Source organism: Trachurus trachurus (assembly GCF_905171665.1).
Source record: "Trachurus trachurus genome assembly, chromosome: 7".
Classification (NCBI taxonomy): Eukaryota; Metazoa; Chordata; class Actinopteri; order Carangiformes; family Carangidae; genus Trachurus; species Trachurus trachurus.
Genome location: NC_139901.1, coordinates 15,821,339 through 15,841,194, shown reverse-complemented (window position 1 = coordinate 15,841,194; position 19,856 = coordinate 15,821,339). Strand labels below are relative to the sequence as shown.

Sequence of the window (19,856 nt, the reverse complement as noted above, 5' to 3'; positions counted from 1 at the left end):
TCCTCATTTGACTGTGGCTCTTAATTGCCTTAGTTTATGTGGACAATTGAGGTGATAATTGAGGTAAAACTGTCACCATCTTTTGCACAGAAACTCCAAAGAGCAAAAAAGAAAGTTTAAGAAAAGATGAATGCAGCCTGCAAATGTTGCAGGGGACTGTTGCCTTTACAAGATCACAGATAAGTGTACAAATACATAAAATAATACACATACAAAAGAGTTCATTTTGCATTCATATTATATGTTGCACATCTCAGAGCTGTAGAGCTGTTAATATATTTGATGTTTTTATCATGGAGAAGACTTAAGGTATGTATGGATGGATATGACAGGAAGTTGATCAAAATCATTTCAGAGTTCAGATATTACTATAAAAAAAGAAAAAAAAAGAAACATTACCTCCCTCTAACATTAAAACAAAAGGTGTCACCCATACGCATATGACGTGCACAAGATCAACCTCTCTCCTCCCTCGCTAATAAGAATGGATGGGTTTGTTCTGCACGCTGTCTGCCTTGGTGCTCCCTTAACTGGCTGCTTGGCCTCCTGAGTGGCTCAGTAAATGAAGCTGCTTCAAAAGTGGGTATGGGGACATGGACTCACTCACACACACACACACACACACACACACACACACACACACACACACACACACGCTCAAATGAAGAGAGAAAAAGAAAAAGACACCTAGGAGCGCAATAGTGTGCTGCTGCATATTGGAAGGTGTTCTCTGCATGCTGTCGTCTCACCTCATATAGTGTGAATATTTCAACTGGATTTTCCACTCTTTCTTTGACATTTCATTTATTGTAACTATACCCACCCTTCCTTGGAACTGAGGTTGTCAAAAAACTGTCTTAAAATTAAATAATGGTTAACAGATTTTTATTGATTTCCATCAATTCTCTGGATATTGACACCTAATTCCCACTGCCCCTCCCACTGACAAGATGTGATTTCTTCCTCCATCTGATCCTTTAAAAAAAACTAAGCCTATTCAAAGAGGACAGACACAATAAAGTTGATTTATGAAATGTTTTACATGGTAGAGAAGATTTGACTATAGTGGTGGACATTCAAACTTCACTACACCACCTTGTTTGGGTGAATGTACTCTGACTGCTTTCATGGCCTGAAGGTGTCACTTGTCTGACTGCTCCCCATACTCACAAACAAAGGGAGGCATATAAATGTTTAGGTTGTTTATTCATGTCACTCAGCAGTGAGGAGCACGACTCGCATTAGCTCCTGTAGCATCTAAAGTATAGTAAGCAAGCCATGGATTACATGAACGCTGAGATTTGTTTAGTACGTGAACAGATTGTGATTGTGATCATGTGATTCCCCTCTTCATCTATTTTATCATTTCTCCTTGCCGATGCTTACGCTCCCTCTCTTCTTCCTGTTTCCTGCAAGCTCCTTTCTTGTTGCATCCTCCTGAGCCCCCCCCCCCCCCCCCCCCCCCCCCCCCCCCCCGCCTTCTCCCCTCCCCTCTCCCCTGGGGGTTGTTTGCAACTCAATTTGGCAAATGTAACTCAGTATTGATTATTATTAATATTTATCATGTTTGTGAACATGTTTTCTCCTAGTGCTATTAATCTGCCCTGTTAATAAATGTCTGCAGCAGCCTGGGCCCCGAAGCCCCTGGGACCACAGGGCCACCACACACACACACACACACACACACACACACACACACACACACACACACACACACACACACACTGCTCTCAGCTGCAGGAGGTTGCCTGCTGTCTTCTATTTGCCTGGAGGCTTGATCTTTCTCTCAAACACACACACACACACACACACACACACACACACACACACACTACACAAATACACATGTGCTATTGGAGGCCTGAAGGCTGTTCAGCACAAATAACACATCAATACATCAGCCGTGTTGTATTGGCACTACACACAAACACAAAAGTGTGCACTCACATCACACTCACTCACAAACTGACTAAAGCTACAGTCTATTCTGTTTTGAGCTGCAGTCACCAAGTTACATAAAGTTGTGTTGGTCTTTTTTTTTGTGTGGAAATGTTACTGACTGATCAATCTGTAAATATGTGTGTGTAGCAAGGGATAATTGAGTGAGACTGACTTGACCGGGAAACATTGTGAACCAACAATAGTAACTTTTTTCGCCTCCCACTAATGCTGCAAAATCTGCGGTGACTCCCTCTTCTCAGCCACAACTCCACCACGTTTTATTGTATTTTCTTGTGTAAAACGTAGCAGCGCCCTGATGACAACAGACCTCCATGTTTGTTTTGCTCTGAGGCGAAGCGAGCATAGAGAGAACAGAGCAGAGCAGGCAAGAGACAGCTCCCCCATCAGGTGTTAAAGACAGATATCCACCGACAACTGGTCAAAGACACACACACACACACACACACACACACACACACACACACATACAAATACCAACACGTTACACTTGGTGTGTATTATATGTGTGTGTTCACACTTGTATCAACCGTGTATGTGTATAGAAAATAGATGACACTGGTGGTTGAGCTTTGTTTTTATTTTTGGTCATACAATAAAAAGACTTGCTTTTCCTATGCATTGTCTCTGGGACATAATAAATAAACTGTGACTCAAAGAAGCATAAATAATCTCGGTTATTGAAGCATGTTATAGTTGTGTTGTCATGTAGAGCAGCAGGACATGTGCATCATCGTAAACATGATATTTGATTTAGATATATAAGAGCCTTCAGATGTTGCATTTTCTGTTTCTTCCTCTTTTTTTTCTTCCTGGCACCGTGATGCTTCTTTCCCTGCTCTGAAGAAGCCATGTTGTAATTTTAAGTGTTGCTTGGAAATGTTCCCTGGTGTTTTTACAAGGGGAAACAGTGTGGCGTTCTCACTTGGAGAGGATTGCTAGTATTGTAGCTGACTGTGCCCTCATTGCTCACTCATTACTTCCTCACTGCTGCCACACACACAAACGCGCGCACCGAACACACGCTTTCTCCCCCGGACACCCTCCTCTGGCAGCTGAGCGTACCGTACCCCGAATGCCACCGCCGTGTAAAAAGCGCACCGCCGTACAGTTTTTCATCTCTCAATCTCGCTCGCTCTACCTTTAATTTGCACTTGTTTGAGTTTTACAGCTGCCTCTCTCCTCTGCTCCCCCTGTTTCAAAGTGCAGGGTGTTTAAGCTCTTTTGTGTGCAGACAGAATCATCAAAGGCCTGCTTACAGAAAAACAGGTACCAATATCATTCTGTGGCCCAATAACGCAGCTAAGTGGGACCATATTGGCACTATATAGTGCCACAAACAGCAGATTTGGCGCTGCCCCTCACAGATTTATAAGCACATGTGCATACATGTATGCACAAAGCTCCCACATCAAAATGTTTGGTCATTTATTGCTCAACCACCTACCCATTTTTCATATCTGTCATGGTCCACACATTCTCCCCCTGCATAGGATTTTTTTTTCTTTAACCAGACGATCCTTTCTCCCCATATTTGGAGCCAGTGCAGATTTTTGCATAGTTTTGCCTTTTCCCTGGATACTGTCTTTTCATCAGTGGCTGACTTTCCTTTTGAATTGAACCAGATCAATTTACGGCCAGGCTGAGATACAGTCTTTGTGTGCGCTGGAGGGAAAAGGCAGGGAGAGAAGTAGGACGTGTGTGCTTTATGATGGCCATCACTGGCAAACATGTCCTATTTCCAACTCTTTTCTCTTTTTTTTTTGTTATCATAGCCATAGCCGTGACTCCACTTTTGCTGCTTGCTGTCTACCATACACCTGGCTCTGGATACTAAAGCTATTGTTGGCATTTTTTCCCAGTCTGTGGTCTGCAGTGTTTTCCAATATTTGCATCTTTTGTACATGGGGGAAAAAAAAAAAAAAAGATTTTACAAAGATTCCTGATTTCTTTCAATGAAGGCACAACTGCTTATTCTGCAAGAAATTAGTTGGTCTTTATTTGATGCAGTATTTATAGGCTCCTTCTCAGAAGTCTTGCATGCAGTCAGTGTTGTTTTTTTCTACTCAAACTGCACTGACAACACAGCAAAGTCTATATGCCACAAGGCACATGTGTTTGTGCGCGCCCAGGCAGACGGCAGAAAATGACTCCAGATCTCTATCTCTCTGCGTTTAAGTCTAGAGTGCGCTGATTAAACACAACCACAGAACAATTTGCCTGTTTGTAAGGCCCTTCGATTAAACCGCTGATTTTCAGCACCGTGTCAAGTTATTTTGCCATGGCAACGCTGATTACAATGTTATCAGCATTTCATATTTTGTAGAATTTCTGTTTTTCAGTCTTGACTCTTGAAAGGAAATTTAATTGATTCTTCTGTCATGGCTCGACTTTTTCTTTATGTGCTAATTTTTCACATTTGTCAAATGCGTACTTTAGGGGACATTGTCTATGAATGTCATATCTATGTCATATCTTGTTATTTCACTGTGACATGCAATAATTATGAGATATCATCTTTACCTACGACACCATCTGATCTCTTGCACATGTGTTTAGAGTACGGTAACAGCTCCTGCAGTTGCAAACAGATGTGTGTTTGTGTGATAGCCTGCATCTGTGTTCATACGTGCCCTAAAATCTTTGTTATTGCAAGCCATGCTACAAAGCAAAGAGCTCCGTTTATGGCACGCATTTACAATTTATCAAATAAATGGGATGCCTTCATGTGGCCTGGGCCCGGCTCACAGGCTGAGCAGCGTAGTTTTCCACTGGAATAACAGCCACTGAACAAGCAGCCCATTGTAGCCGCAGCCAGAACCGGGACCCCCAAGGTGCGAATTAATGATTGACCCCTGATGTAATCAGGATAAATAGCTCCCCGTAAAAGAGAAAGAGATGGCGAGAGGAACAGAGAGAGAAAGAACAACATAAGGAGCCAGGGAGAGGAAGGCACTATCTGGCCGGGGTGTTTTTTAAGAAGTCTTCAGGGAGATGAACCTAACATCTCTTTCTGGGCCTGTTGAGACCCAGAGCTAACATACAGCTATTTAAAAGCAGCTCAGTCGTCAGTTTTTAGACTCTTCGCCTCCACCTCTTCGTCCTCTTTCTGGCCCCTTTCATTATTTTCCTGCTTACTTTTCTCATCTGCAACCTTTTTCAAGACTGGTCGAACATGGTCAGCTTGAGTTACAGAGGGAGGAAAGACAGAGAGAGCTTGTCTCTAATGGTGAATAATCTAAAAATTTCCCACTTTTCTCCCCCCAGGCAACTTTTTTTTTATGAATTAGCAAAGTAATGACTGAGAGTTGAACTTATTTAACACCACACTGCCAGGCAATTTCTGCCTTGCTTTACTGCCTCATGTATCTTACAAAAGATGTTTTGTTCATTAAAATTAAGGATTTTTTCCCCCTTGTCCTTACTCAATTATTTGACGTAGTGATCTGTGCATTTTTGTGCACAGAGGCTCTTAAAGCCACATGGTATTTAATAGATTTTCCAGGGCTGTCTTTCTGCTTGTCAAAATTGCTCTCAGTGGGTCAGGTGCCAGTGAGAGTGGGGGAGTGAAGAGAGAAAGTAAGTGTAAAAAAAAAAGTGTTTAACAGCCTCAAAACACTTTTGATTGTGCAGAGGGAGCAGCAGATAGGGCCGAGTTATAAAACTTTAATTGATCTGTGAAAAGTGGAAGCTACTGCTGCTCGCATGTTCCAATGCTTAATTGCACGCCTGGTCTGAGCCCCTATGAAACAGTGATCATTAAAAAAATGGGTTATTTTCCAGTCAAAATCACTGGATGACGCAAAATCAGTCATAAAAGGCTAGATTTTACTGCTGCAGCTTTATATGATAAGTTTCCCGGATCTGCTCGGACAGACTGCAGGTTTGCCAGGCGCTGAAAACCCCTTGTCGCATGCTTTCATAGTTTCACATTTCACATTTAAAACTTACATGTCAGTTAATTTAACAGCTTTCACAGTCCACATCTGTCACTGGGCCCAAACCCAAATATTTATCAAAGAACAAAAAACTGATGCGTTGTGCGATGAATGTGCTCTTGTACAAAATTCAATGAGGACTCTTTTCCTTACTTGGGTTTCTTCATTAGCTCATTCAATCTTATAAATTTACAATTTACAATCAATCACACCAACCCTACCTCACATTACCAGGCATACACAGTAAGAATTTTTTTTTTTTGCTTTAATTCAAGCGATTAGTGATGTACAGGATACCTCCTAGGTAAAGTGTTATTGGAATAAATTCAACCCACAAACTTTCATTGAGCACTCATAAACTGCCACATACTAACAAGCAAATTTTAACGTGTCGCAGCTCCAGCGGAAACCTGGGATGCGATGGCAGGTTTGGCAGCGGGCTGTGTGCCGGCTAACAGAGGGAGAGAGCTTGATTGGAACCACTCCTGCTGCAATTTTGGGCCTAGTTAGCCCGCTGATTGCCAGTCTCTGCTTTTAAATAGTAAAACTGCAGTGGTGCTTTGACTAAAGACACCAGTCTCTGTCCCGAGAAGAAAACCAAGAGGCACACAGACTGTATATGAAGACTAGGCTGGATGAGCTAATGCAGTTCTTCACTACTGATTGAAATGTATCAGTAGCAGTGAATACAACTGTGTAAATTACCAGATTTCTCATTCATTATTTCTCATTTATGTCCTAGTTTGACCAGTTCATATTCATTCCACAAAGGTTTTGCACTGTTGCTTGGCGAAAAACACCTCAACATACACTGTGTGCTCACCCATCACAGACTTTACATGTCAACGACTGAGACAGATTTCCATGTGCACATTTTACAAACCTTCACTGTCCTCAACCTCAAGATAATTCCTTAATAACACAGAGAAAAGGGATGCAATTTAATGCCAAATATTACATGCAGCGTCCACACACACACACACACACACACACTTGCAGTGCTCATCATCATTTTCACTTGTGTTGGAGTGGTGGGATCCTGGAGCGCAGGCACAATCATGTTGTCAGTGTGTGGACATGATAATAATAATAGGTGACGAGGCTAACCAGGTCAGCGATAGACAGAACCATTATTTGTAAGATGAGTCTTGGCTCACAAACTGTGCGACTGTGATGGAACTGAGAATATTTCCCAGCCAGCCAGGCTGCCAAGCTTCCTCTCTTCATCTGATTGCCCTCTCACACAGCCTGTGGAAAATCTGTCAAGTCTGCATTTTGTTGGTGAAGGCCGTCATCATGGTGCTAGGTGTTTTTTTTTCACAACACCTACATTTTCTCATTGCACAGTGTGGTTTTCTGACAGTTTATAAGTTTGGACATTGGTGTTTTTTTTTTCTTATTTAGGGTCAAGAAGTCATTGGATATATAGTATAGTGTCCTGTTGGTGTGATCTCTAAAGACATTGCATGCTGTGTTCTCCCTCCACCTCCTGTACGGCATTAACCGTCATCTCCATATGTCTCTTTACCAGATGACAGTGAGCCAGTGGACAGCATGTACGACACAGAGGCTGACCTCCCGGGTTTAGCGGCCGGCAGTGGAGGTGGCGCTGACAGTCCAGACGACGATGCAGAGGACGGCGTCATGAACATGTCCCCCCTGCCCTCACCGACTCCTTCCCATCCAAACAACAACCACCACCACCTGCTACACCCCCACATCTACGCCACCCACCACCACCACCACCACCTCCACAACAACAGCAACAGCAGCAGCAATGACCAGGACTTCACCACGCCCAAGGAGGGCTCGCCCTACGAGGCGCCCGTCTACATTCCTGACGACATTCCCATTCCCAGTGATCTGGAGCTGCGGGAGTCCTCCGTGCCTGGTGCCGGCCTGGGCGTATGGGCCAAGACCCGCATCGCCGCTGGTGAGAGGTTCGGTCTGCACAACACACTGCATCATGGGGCCACGGTCAAGGAAAGTTCCTATGGATGGGAGGTAAGAACCACTGTTTCATAGTTTCACTCTCTTTCTCCTTTCATTTCTCCTGTAACTGCCCATCACGCGCATGTTTTGTCACAAACACAAATGCACAGTAAGATATGAAATGAAAGAGTGATAGAAACAATGAGACGACACAGAAGGGGGTAAGTGAACGGACGAGCTGCTCTTCATTTATGCGTTCACATTTCCAGCCATCACTCTGTATTCACAGGCATCTACCTCTTCATCAGCAAAGATGCCTGCTCCATTTGCATCCCCTGAATGATTGGACCTCATCTCTGATTCCCGCACACACAGACACACACAGACACACAGACGTACATGCACACACATACAAAACACACTAGTGCAGAATTCCAGCAGCACAGCAATGTCAGATGGAAAAATCTGGCTGATTAGTGGAGGTATCAGCTTTTCTGGGCATCGGTCCGAGCGAGCACGCTCATTTGGTCACGCCACTCGATATGGAAATGGAAGAAGCGTAGCCCAATGCGGTGGCTGCATATTGAACTATTAATTTTCATTTCAACATGACATTAGAGGATATTGAAGTTGCTTTAGTAAGCTCATTAGGGGAAAAAAAGGAACTCCTGATCTCTTTCTCTCGCTGCCTCTCTCTCCTTCTCGTATACCTAATCAGAGATGAAATATACTGGCCTGCTTTTCATTTCACTGACTCCTTGACTCCTCGTTTTAAGGGTGGCGGTCTTTCACATAGACTCATGTTACATTTGTATGCAATAAGGAATAGAGAGTTAATCATTTGAACACTGTGTTTGAAAAGATGTGGCATGCTTTAATTAGACACCACTAGCTGATGTATTAAGTTGTAAGACGATCAACAGGTCATGCAATGACTTTTAGGGATTTCTCACACAGTCTTTTTATGCGGTTTCTGGTAACTATGATTTTAGAAAACCATAAAAAGAAACCTTGGGCATTTTAAGAACATGTTTTATGTTGAATGTTTGACCACATAAATTAATAAGACAAAAAAATGACTTGTAGAGAAGGAAAAATCGATGAGATTACACATCTCCTAACATCATTGTTTCCTGCTACTGATGTACTGCAATAAAAACAGATGGAGTTGTTCAATGGTGTTAAACAGGGAGAGTAAAGCGTAGTTTAGGACTTGTACAGTTGACACTAGTGGTTATATCTTCAAAAGTATTTCTCCTGAGGTTTCTTCCTAAGAAAAAACATTCATAGAACATCGCTTTACTGTCCATATCAGTCATTGAAATGTATAAAGGAAAACCTCTTGGTTCACTCTCAACAACTCCAATTCCTTTCTTTCAAGTCTCTTTTTTTTGTTTTGTTTTCTTCCCAACAGTTGTAGGCGCATGCTGGAGATTAGAGCACACAGGCACACGCTATATGGCAGAGTGCCAAGCTGAACATTTTCCTTTTTTAAAGTTCATATTATGGCTATCCATTCAGGGTGCAAAGGGCACTTCTCCAAAGGCTACACTTTCTCCGTAGCTCGCATGTTTTCTCTCGGTTTTCCTCCTTCCTTTTTGTCTCTCCAGACACCAAACTAATGCATATTCATTATCTAAGCTTTAGCTCTCCGGCTTGTAAGGAGGAAAAAAAGCCACCTTTAGCTCTAAAGAGAGCTATTCACATGTGCACTCACACTGCCTCAGAAAGGGAGAGACTCAGCATATTGTTGCACTTTTAAAATGTCCAAAGTTTTATTGGCTACTTTGGGATTAATATCGCAGCACTTCTTAGGTAGGATGCCTAACTCCCCTACCAATGTTTGAACATCATATTGCAAAGTTGTTTGCCTCCTTGTTTATCAGTTTTCAGTTCATGCGCCACCCCGTTTGGAAATCCAGTTGTTTCAGATTGTGTGTCAAGATACATGTTGCCCATTTACCTATGCAGTGAAATCTTTGGTCTTGCAACCTGTCAAAAGGGAACGATTGAGCCGTCTTCTTCTTTCTCCTCCTTAATGGTCATTGGAGGACTGACTCCGACTCAGGCTGTATTATTTTCTTAAGATATCCCGTCTGGTTTGGGGCTGGAAGCCTTCAGGGGTTCTCCTCTCCCAGACTCTTATCACAGATAGTCATAACAGTCAGCCTGTTGATAGTCATCAAGAGACTCCCCTAGGAGTCCCATACACCCACTTTCTCCCCCCCTTTAACAATTTACCCCTCTACTCATCTACTGCCTCTGGTCTTAGACAAATAGACAGGCGAGGGGGCACCAAAAGTATGGCTGAGTGAAAAAAGATGTTCAAAGAAGTGAGAGAGGTACAAGATTAATGGGGATGGATAGAAGAAGAAAAGAAGATTTAAAAAACATATTTCTCACAGCATCAGAAACACAGGAGGAGCTTAACGCTTCATGGAAATTCTGCTAATATCTCTGTGTTATGCCGGTTCCCTGCCAAGACAAGGGGGGAAGTGTTGTGAGAAATGATGTCATCTGAGGTGTCAGTATGATCGTATCTGACCAATACCTCTTACAATACATTACAGCTCAGCCCGTCTTGGGAGGGAGACGGAATTAGATTGAGTGCTTAATTTTCTTATCACAGTGATTAGTTTGTCAGTGCTTCTGTTTTATAATAAATTGGAATGAACCACCAAAGATGTGTGAAAACAGTTTTCTCCTAAAATGCCTCAAATAGTTAAACAGCCTTGAATTAGCTTGTACTGTAGTCAAAGGGAGACTGTCCTTCACATGTTACTGTAGCCCTGTAATCCTTAACAACACAAAATCACCAAAATTACAGTTACAAGGTTTTCACCCATCAACAATGATATATGCCATCTGCAGTAGTACACTTGAGCCCAAAACAGTTTAACTACATCGACTGCATTTTTGTGGATCTTTTACTAAGACTGGCAATAACTCATTATGTTGGCTTTGCAAGCACCGCGGTCTACCAACGAAGCCAAACAGCTCTAACAATCTCATGGCGGACACTGTAGTGCTTTCTGGATATGTCAGTGGAGGTGTAGATTGCTGGTCTCTGAGAAACACAGAGAATAATAGAAAGCGAGAGTGAAAGAGTATAAGAGCAAGGGAGAGAAGAAAAGAGGAAGCCTACTATTGTCTGTCCCGGGGCGTAGGGGACTGGAAGAGGTGTTAACTCATACTCATTTCAGCGAGACGGACAGCTCAATCTAAGAGCTGCTTCGCTGCAGGCCATGGCCATTCTCTTCTGTCTCAGACTCCCTCTCTGGGCCAGCACCAAGTCATCCATTTAAAAACCATTATGCTCCCCTTTAGCACAACATGATAGAACGGCAGGGCCCCAGGTCTACCGTATGTGTGTGTGCCCGCGCACGTGTGTCTCTGTCTGGTTGTGTGTATAGGGCTGCCAGTCCCCCAGGACAGGAAGGCCTGAGCAAGCAGTGTGAGGAGAGGCCCTCGGAGAGTCCAGTGTGGGGATCTACTGTCAGAGTGACAGCTGCTATTATCTGCTTGGTAGATTGGCCTAACTTGCTCAATGATAGAGACATGTCACCATACAATGACTGGAGGTATTGTGCTCTTTACTGAGTGGCATTCAGTGGACTCACTGATCTAACTCCCTTGGGTGTCAAGATGGCAGCAGAGAGGGCAACACATCTGTGGATTAGCTGAGGTGTCTCATGTTATATACTGTAGGGGGAAAAAAACCGTAATGTTGGGAATGTACAAATGATGATAAATCCTTACTGAAAGGAGGAAGGATGCATAAAACGAACTGCAGCTCCGTCTTTGATCTGTAGAAAATGAAAAACAAGGAAAATCAAATCCCTGTTTGCATTCTGAACGTTCGTGAAGCAAGCAAACAATGTGGCCAAGCCTTTCCGATGCGATATTAATGGTGTTTACTCTCACGTCTCCTTACCCTGTGACCACTGGGTGTGTCTTTGCACCTCTGAATCATGGGATTTGAAACTCCTCCAGCTCCTATTAGCTTTGTCTTTTCTCACCCGCTTGTGTTTCTCCAGCTTGAGTGTTTCGCTCTGTCACTTACTCCTAGCCTGAGAAGACACACTCTCTTCCCTGCCAGTTTTGCACAGTTTAGAAGCTGCTAAACTTGTAATTACCAAGCTTGGTGTTGTCAACCTATAGAATGTAAATACCCTTAAGGGTTTCCTATATTCACACAAGGGAGGATATAACAAGGACAAAATGTGCATTTTGATTTTAGGGATGTGCATTGATGTGTAGATCCTTTGAACGAGGTCAATACAAGAGTCCATGTCACCCCTCCAGCCATATTTGTCTGTTGCAGCCGTGGACCTTGGGATGACATTGTTGCCTGGCAAACTTATGTCTCTCCGTCCCTCATTCTCTTTCTATTTACTTTTCGTGGGGTGATTTTCCATATCAGCATCATTCATCCAGTGATGTGTGGAAAGAGGTGAAAAGTATGCTAGCTCTTCTGTTTACCCTCGTATTGACTTAGTGATAGGCTAAGACGTCTGGCGGGCACTCTCATGCCGCCAAGGTCCTACGTGACACATGCCCGTCCGGTCATGGCATCATGGCATCATCTCCATCAGGATCTGAAACCTCTGACCTGACAGCTCGCCCCTCGTGCTGACAATGTGCTCCTTTTGTTCGCCACCTAATCACTGAGCTAAGCTAACGTCCTTGTCTCCAAACGTTGGGGAGAAGAAGTACTGGCGCACCCTGACACTTATCTATCCTGACCCACCTCTCGCCTCCTAAAGTGTTTGCTCGCCTTTTGTATGTTGCCTGAGGAGGGCGGATGGCCAAGCACTTATGCTGCAAGATATCCCAACAGGGCATTCAAGGTGCAGCTTGCAACTTGTCTGATCTGTTTGCTTCCCACAGAAAGGTGTTTTTTATCTTGATGTTTGGCCCTTAAGGTGACTGGTACTGAGCTGATAAAGCAGAAACTCCCCCAGACTGCCATGAGACAGTAGTCACAGTCAGCGAATGGATAGTATGAGACACAAGAGAGTGAGATAATGAGAGATAGAGTCGCTTTCTACTTGATTTGATTAATTTGCTTTCCAGTGTTTTTACAGCGCCAGTCATGCTCTGGTGTTTCAATTATGAGTGCTGGTTAAGGTCAAAGAAACTAAGCACCCACTAACCATAACACAGGAAACCTCAAGTCCTTCATAAAATCCATTTGTTCATCATCCATTTTAGACACAGTCTTGACATTACTCGCAGTTAACTTTGACCCCTACTGTGCAGGCTATTGTATAGCATGAGTGAAGCTTTTCACGTAAATGGGGTCATTATCATGTCTTTTAGTAATCAAATCAGGACCATGGTCTGATGAGCATGGCCTTGAGTTGAGAGTACTTCTCCCAGAAGCACTTAACATGAAAAACAGCAGGCCTTTGGCTTTACCTACTCAGGCCTAGTTTCATTGGAAAGTAGAGGATAATAGTATATTGAAGGGTCAGTTTGCCTAAATCGCCCACCCCAACAAAAAAAAAGGTCCAAAAGAAAAAGCACATTTTTCCACTTAGCCACAGTAGTTATGGAGTAAGTTTTGAGATATCCATTACTGAGACTGCTGCTGCTGCTGCTGCCACCCCTCTACAGATGGATCGTGAATGAACACACACACACACACACACACACACACACACACACACACACACACACACACACACACACACACACACACACACACACACACACACACACACACACACATTTTCACATATGGTATCAGAAAATAACTCATGAAACATGAATCTGAAAAACTACATCTACATGGTTCTCAACTACCAGGGATTAGTAAAAAATGACGTTTTTAACAAGACCTACAATATTTAAATTGCACTCAAGTACACACATACTCTCTCTTACCTGAAGCTTTTTAGTTTTGCATATGGGCAGTGCCTACCCTTTTGAGATTTTGCAGATTATGAATTTACACCAAACTGCATTTTGTCACAATCTGATATATAAAATTATGTGTTAACATAAGGAGTTACTCTGGCACATGTGCTCAGTCCCACAATGTAATGAAAGGGATATCAAACCTGCGGTTTCTAATAACAGTATTGACCAACAGTGTGCGGTTTTCTGTCATCATTATTTGACTTTGACAGAAACCCCAAGTTTACACACAGAGCAAAAACACCAGAGAGAGAGCGTAACACCACAAGTCCTGGGCCTGGGTGTTGTAATATCTTCCATTCACGTTCATTTTATGTAGGTTTTAAACATGCCATTAGCCAATTTAATCCAATTTTCCCAGCTTTCGGAGCACTCCAGTGGAACAGATTCCATCTAATATTAAACATATGGTCGCTGTTGCCCCTAGAAACACCACTGCAGCATGGGGCTTTTTTTAAGAAGCTGTTAAAGAAAAGCCTCCTGTGTCCCAGTGCAAACCATTGTCAATTATCTTCAGTGAACACGGTAATTGATAACGAGGAAGCAGGGCAGCAAATTAAATGTCAGGTTTGATTAGAAGCCTGATGCCTTATCATTTGTTCATAACTCATTACCAACATCTGTTAATTAGTTAATAAATTAATCTGCAGGGCTCAGATGAAAGGTGCGCAGGCTCCCGAGGAAGTACATGGGGCAAAGTCATCCATCTTTGAAGAGAGTGGAACTCAACAAATATTGTCCCTGGGATTTGGGCTGTTATTACTTGGTCATTGGTTTCAGACCTCAGCCACTTCAGCCAAGCATTCTCAATGGGACCTCTTGTTTGCCTGAATAACCCCTCCACAGTCTCCTCACGCATCTCCACCACAATGCCATCCTTTATTGCGTGAGGTTTCTCTCTGCAGACTTGCTTTAAACATTAATTTAAAAACCCTCACATTGACCCATCAGTCCTCTGTGGCGAAGCACAGGTAACTCCTGTCCGATCCTCCTCTCCCCCTCTCTTTCACCGTGTATCCAGTGAAACCCCATCGTTCATGATTGCTCTGATGAATAGTCCCATCAGTGAGGGCCTCGGGGCTGGAGCAGACAGTGATACTGGTCTTTGCGCAGTGGGAGATGATGACATTTGTCCAAGGCGGTTAATGCTTGTGATTAGATTCACGCTCTTATGTTGAAATATCTTCTTCGGTCTTCGCTGTACTTGCTGCAAGGGTGATATTTATAAATATGAAACGAAACAAGGCTCATCTTACCTCAGCTCTGACTTTTCTGTTGTAATTGTGAAATATCTGTGTGTGTTACTTGTGTATCCAGAAGTGTAGAAGTGCAAGCCCTCTAATGAAAGACCTTTGTTAGTCACAGATCACTCACTCTTTCTTCCATTTTCACTCACTTTCCTTTCTCCCTCACATTAAATCTCAATCCCTTGTGCCGCTTAACATTTCTGTGCCTCAAGCAGGAGGTGGTGACCTATTAATCAGGTTCCCGTGGCTGTTGTGATTGCCATTTTCCATAATCAGATACACAACACGGCCCAAAAGAATTGGCTGTAGAAATATCTATATTCGTTAATTCCTTGCAGTTCTTGTGTAGTCCTCAGTTCATGAGGAGTGAGCCCAGACAGAATCTGAAGCACGAGACTGTGCCTTTTTAATTACTTTTTATAAGGTGCAGGGACTAACACTGCATCACAGTGTGTGTCTCTCAAACAGCCTGAAGGGCCCTCTTAAGGCTTGCTCACTAACCAGTCATCTTACCGTGTCAGATAGTACAAACTTTTCTGTCCTCTGACTTTTACACATTTATTTTTGTTTTAAAGCTCCAGATAGATGAGGTGTTAATCCTGTGCTGAACACATAGACATGTACAGGCGTGTAAACTGTACATCGCAGCATACATACATCCACGCAAAGACAAAGAGACACAGGCAGGCAGGGAAAAGACATTCTCCCATGTTATTCTTTCCTCTACTCGGTCATTTAGAATAACAGGGGAGAGTGAGAAGCTGAGCACGATGACGACATCAGATGTAAAAACAGTGTTGAATCGTTGAAGTGTCGAACACGCCGGGATGTCTTTACTTTGGAAAGTTTCCGGAATCGCTCGAGTGATTTTCGCTCATTTTCTCCACCACTGTCACTGCGAGCAGGACCTGGCGTCTCGTCTGCATGAGACAACAAGGAGGTTTTGACAGAGTCAAGATTTGTAGAGGTGTGCATATTTGGGTTTGTGCGTGCGCCTGTGTGTCTATGCACACAGACGCACATGTCCACATTTTTGTTCATTAATCATCTTGGGCATTTGTCCACCCTCCACATAATCCTAAATCTGCCAGATTTCCCAACTAAAACAGGATCTCACCAGGAGTTTGAAGCAATATCTTAATTTAGAACAAGTGCTCGTGTCAAAATGACAAATAACAGTTGAAACAGATGTTTCCCAGACACTTCATTTATGAGATATCATTGCCTCATTCAATTTGTTTGCATTATTTTGCACACGAGTCACCGTGACGGCGCTGTTTGATGTTTAGTGGTCGTGTAGTGCCTGGGAATGGTAGTTGATTTAGATGTTTTTCGTTTTTTTGTTGTCATCAGAGGTACAATATTCTGGAGCACAACTGCTTGGAGAGAGGTTTACTGGGATTTTATTGTTAAAAGATGACTAAAATATGAGTCTAGTGTTTCTTGGGAGCAAAAACACACCATGCTAATCAGTTTAGTCTTCTCATAGCGAGACTCCAGACACCATGTAAAATTACATAACTAGCAAGTGATGACAGTGTGTGGGTGTCCTGATTCTCTACTTTTCCAATGCAGCTGTCACCAAGGCTTTTATTTACATATGCAACAAGAGTGAAAGTGACTCTACAGACCTGAAGTAAAAAATAGGGTCTTCGACATTGATTAACAATCACTTTCAGTCAAGAAACTAAGTCAAACCAAAGCCATGTTCTGTCAAAATAAAAATGTATGTGATAGTGAGATGAAAAAACTAGATAAACAAAAGAGTGAAGAAATGATCATGAAAACAAATACCCCTCACTTTATTCTCACCATGGGGATCAGCAACCTGACTACTCATTTGAATGTCCAGTGGAAGAGAGGAGGTGAGAGAGGCTAACCATGACATTTCCCTAATGGCCGGAGCAGTGCAGTGCAGTGCAAGCCTCTCAGTCATTCTGTCTCTCCATAATATCATATGATTCTGCTCTGTGTCACTCTTTCTGGAGAGGAGGTGAGCTGATGTCTGTGTAGCTGGTACACGGCGGTACCCAGCATGCCACCTGGTACCACGGCTTCTCTTGAGACTCTTAGGCTTGAGCCATGTGCTGTGGAAGATTTGCCAAACAGTAGAACAAAAGCATTGTCTTACTGCAGAGGGGAGTGTGTGACTGGGTACTACTATACTATATACTGAGAGAAATTGACCCCACCCTCACCTGAGGATAATAACAATGTTATATATAAATAATCATATGAAAAACATCAAAGTAGCCTTTGTCAATTTCATGTGAAATATATCATCTATGTCCTCTTTATTCCCCTAGCAGCCTCTGTAAGTCATACACTATCACCCATTATTCTACAGGAAATATCAAATACTCAAAACCTTATTGCTTCTATTGATGTTATTCTGTTTGCTGTTATTTTATTGGACCTGAGTGTTTTCTGGTAACAAAGCCTGCTCCCCTCTGCTGGCCAAGAGCTCACAATGCCACTTTCTGAACTAGTGCTAAGTGCCTTTAACCTTGTGTAACTGATGTTGCTTCCTGAGAGAGAGAGAGAGAGAGAGAGAGAGAGAGAGAGAGAGAGAGAGAGAGAGAGAGAGAGAGAGAGAGAGAGAGAGAGAGAGAGAGAGAGAGAGAGAGAGAGAGAGAGAGAGAGAGAGAGAGAGAGAGAGAGAGAGAGAGAGAGAGAGACGGGGGTTCGAGCAGTAATATAGAAAAACATCATAGCACACCAGCACATTCGCCTGAACAATGGTGCCCATCAAACTGCTCAAGTAGAGGATGTCAGCTCCTTTCCAACCCTGAGAGTCTACAAGTCACCAACACTTGCTGTGTTTACACCACTTTCTGTTTCCTGTTTTCCCTTTTTATCACTTTACTCCTTTTCTTGTACACACGCAGACACACACTCACAGAGCACAGCACCGTGCTCTCTCTCTCTAACATGATGGATCACCACAGGGCCCTGTGAGGATCCCTCACAGAGTCTTGTGTTCAGCAGCACATTTATATACAAATATGTTTATGTCCCGTTAAAATTTCTGTGAAATAGACCTTGCATGCTTTTAGGACAAAATATTCGACGTGTGCTTTAATTATGCCCAGATGAAACTCGGCCTTAAATCTTTTGTGATTCATTGATTTTTCAACTGCCTCTTTCAACCTTATGTGGCCTCCCTCTCTATTTCTCGTCTCTTTCCTTTCTTTTTTGCTGCCCCCCTCCTCCTCTTTTCCTGGCCTCCGGGGTCCCAGTGCTTCTAATTCGGCCTTATCAGTGAAGTAATTTAGCTGCCACAGCTTGGGTTTCTGTCGCGCGGCAAGCGGCCCCATTGTCCTGCCCTGCTGTTGCTGAGATAAACCCTCAGATTGAACAAAGTCCGTGCTGACCTTTGCAAACTCCCAAATCTCGCCCTGTACGCCCCACCAACAGAGATTCTCTCTGCCTCGAGCTCTTTTCTTAGGGTGGGGGGGGGGGCTTTGGTAGCAGGAGGGGAGAAGGCGAATGAGAGTGTGCGACTGTGCGCGCATTTGTATGTGTGTGAAAGAGAGAGAGTGTGTGGGGTCACGGTGGATTGAGTGAGCGTGAGATGGACAGCAGAGAGAGATTAAGATGGCTGACTGAGCCTGTCTATATTTCCAATGGCACTTCGCTCTAAGAGGGAGGCAGAGGAAGAAAAAGTGCACTGCAAGCAAAGCATTCAAGTGTGCATTTTTCTGTCTCCTTCAGGCTGCTAGAGGAGGCTTTTTGTGAGCCGCATTCTCTGACCTTCCTGCCTTCCACCAGTCAACCAGAAATATGATTTCTTTGACGCAAAAGAGACAGTTGGTCCCTCGGCACCTTGTACTTGGCTGTTGGTGTCCCTGAAACAGTTCATTGAGCGAATCCTGACAAAAGCGCTGTTCAACTCCTCATTTCTCCATTGTTATCTATCATGTCCTTCATTTCTTGGCAGAGGGCCCGAGAGGAGCCTGTCGGGATTGTTGCTTTGACACACAGTGAAACGGCTAAAGAGGAACGGTTGAAGCCAAGTGGCTGGGGGTGGGTGGGTGGGTGGACGGGGTGGGGTTGATGCTGTGCAGGCGAGGTTTGGGGCACAATGCAGCAGGAGTACCCTCTCCATTGTGAACCACTGTCATCCTTCAGAAGCCACTCGACCAGCTCTCCATGCTGCAAATCCTCTCCGCTCTCTATTCTAGCCGTCTGTCGGTCAGGCAGGGAACCTCATCAAAAGGTCTTGGAGTTAGGGACTGAGAGAGAGTGGGTGGAGGGTGGCAGGGAGGTGTAGAGGAGGGGAGGGAAGTAGTGTTGTTTGTGTGGACTGGAGTCGGGCTAGTTGTGGTGGTGTGTGTGTGGGGGGGCTGGAGGGTGGGCATGTGGCAAAGTACATGGAGTAAGGCTCCAAGTTCAGGTGTGGGATTCAGAGTTAGTAATGGAGGATTTGGAGAGAATCTGCGCCACTTTATCCATTGGTCAGGGTGGCCCTGTGTTCATCCCTCCATCCATCCCCTCTTCCTTTCCACCTCCCCCACCCGCTACCACCTGCCTACAAGCCACCACCAGTGTTCCCAGGGAGATGAGCGCCACGGAGAAGAAGGCCCACAAGGGATTAACTTTTCACATGGCTGGGAGTCCTCGTCTCAAAAGACCTGACAACCCCAGACGGCTTGATTAAAAAAGAAAAGAAGAGAAGAGAAGAGGAAAGGAGGGAGGGAGGGCACAGGAGGAGGAGAAGAGGGGGAATTCTTCACATGATGGCCCTGAGAGAGGGATTTTGGATATTGGGTGTCTTTTTTTTCCCTTCATCCAAAGCCCCCATGTCTTGTTTGAGAATGAGCAAATTGTTCCTCCTGTTCTCTCGGCAGTCCCTGTG

The 19,856-nt window shown here is 43.8% G+C and overlaps 1 protein-coding gene across 1 annotated transcript in view; it reads left to right on the top strand.

The window, feature by feature from the left end:
* The window catches only part of prdm16 (PR domain containing 16), a gene marked incomplete at its 3' end in the record, with an annotated part of 172,804 nt that overhangs the window by 52,057 nt on the left and 100,891 nt on the right, over nucleotides 1-19,856 (top strand). Inside the window, exon 2 of the mRNA XM_083975148.1 lies at nucleotides 7,429-7,901. Within this exon, the coding sequence (XP_083831274.1) occupies nucleotides 7,429-7,901 (473 nt within the window). The remainder of the gene's footprint in view (nucleotides 1-7,428; nucleotides 7,902-19,856) is intronic.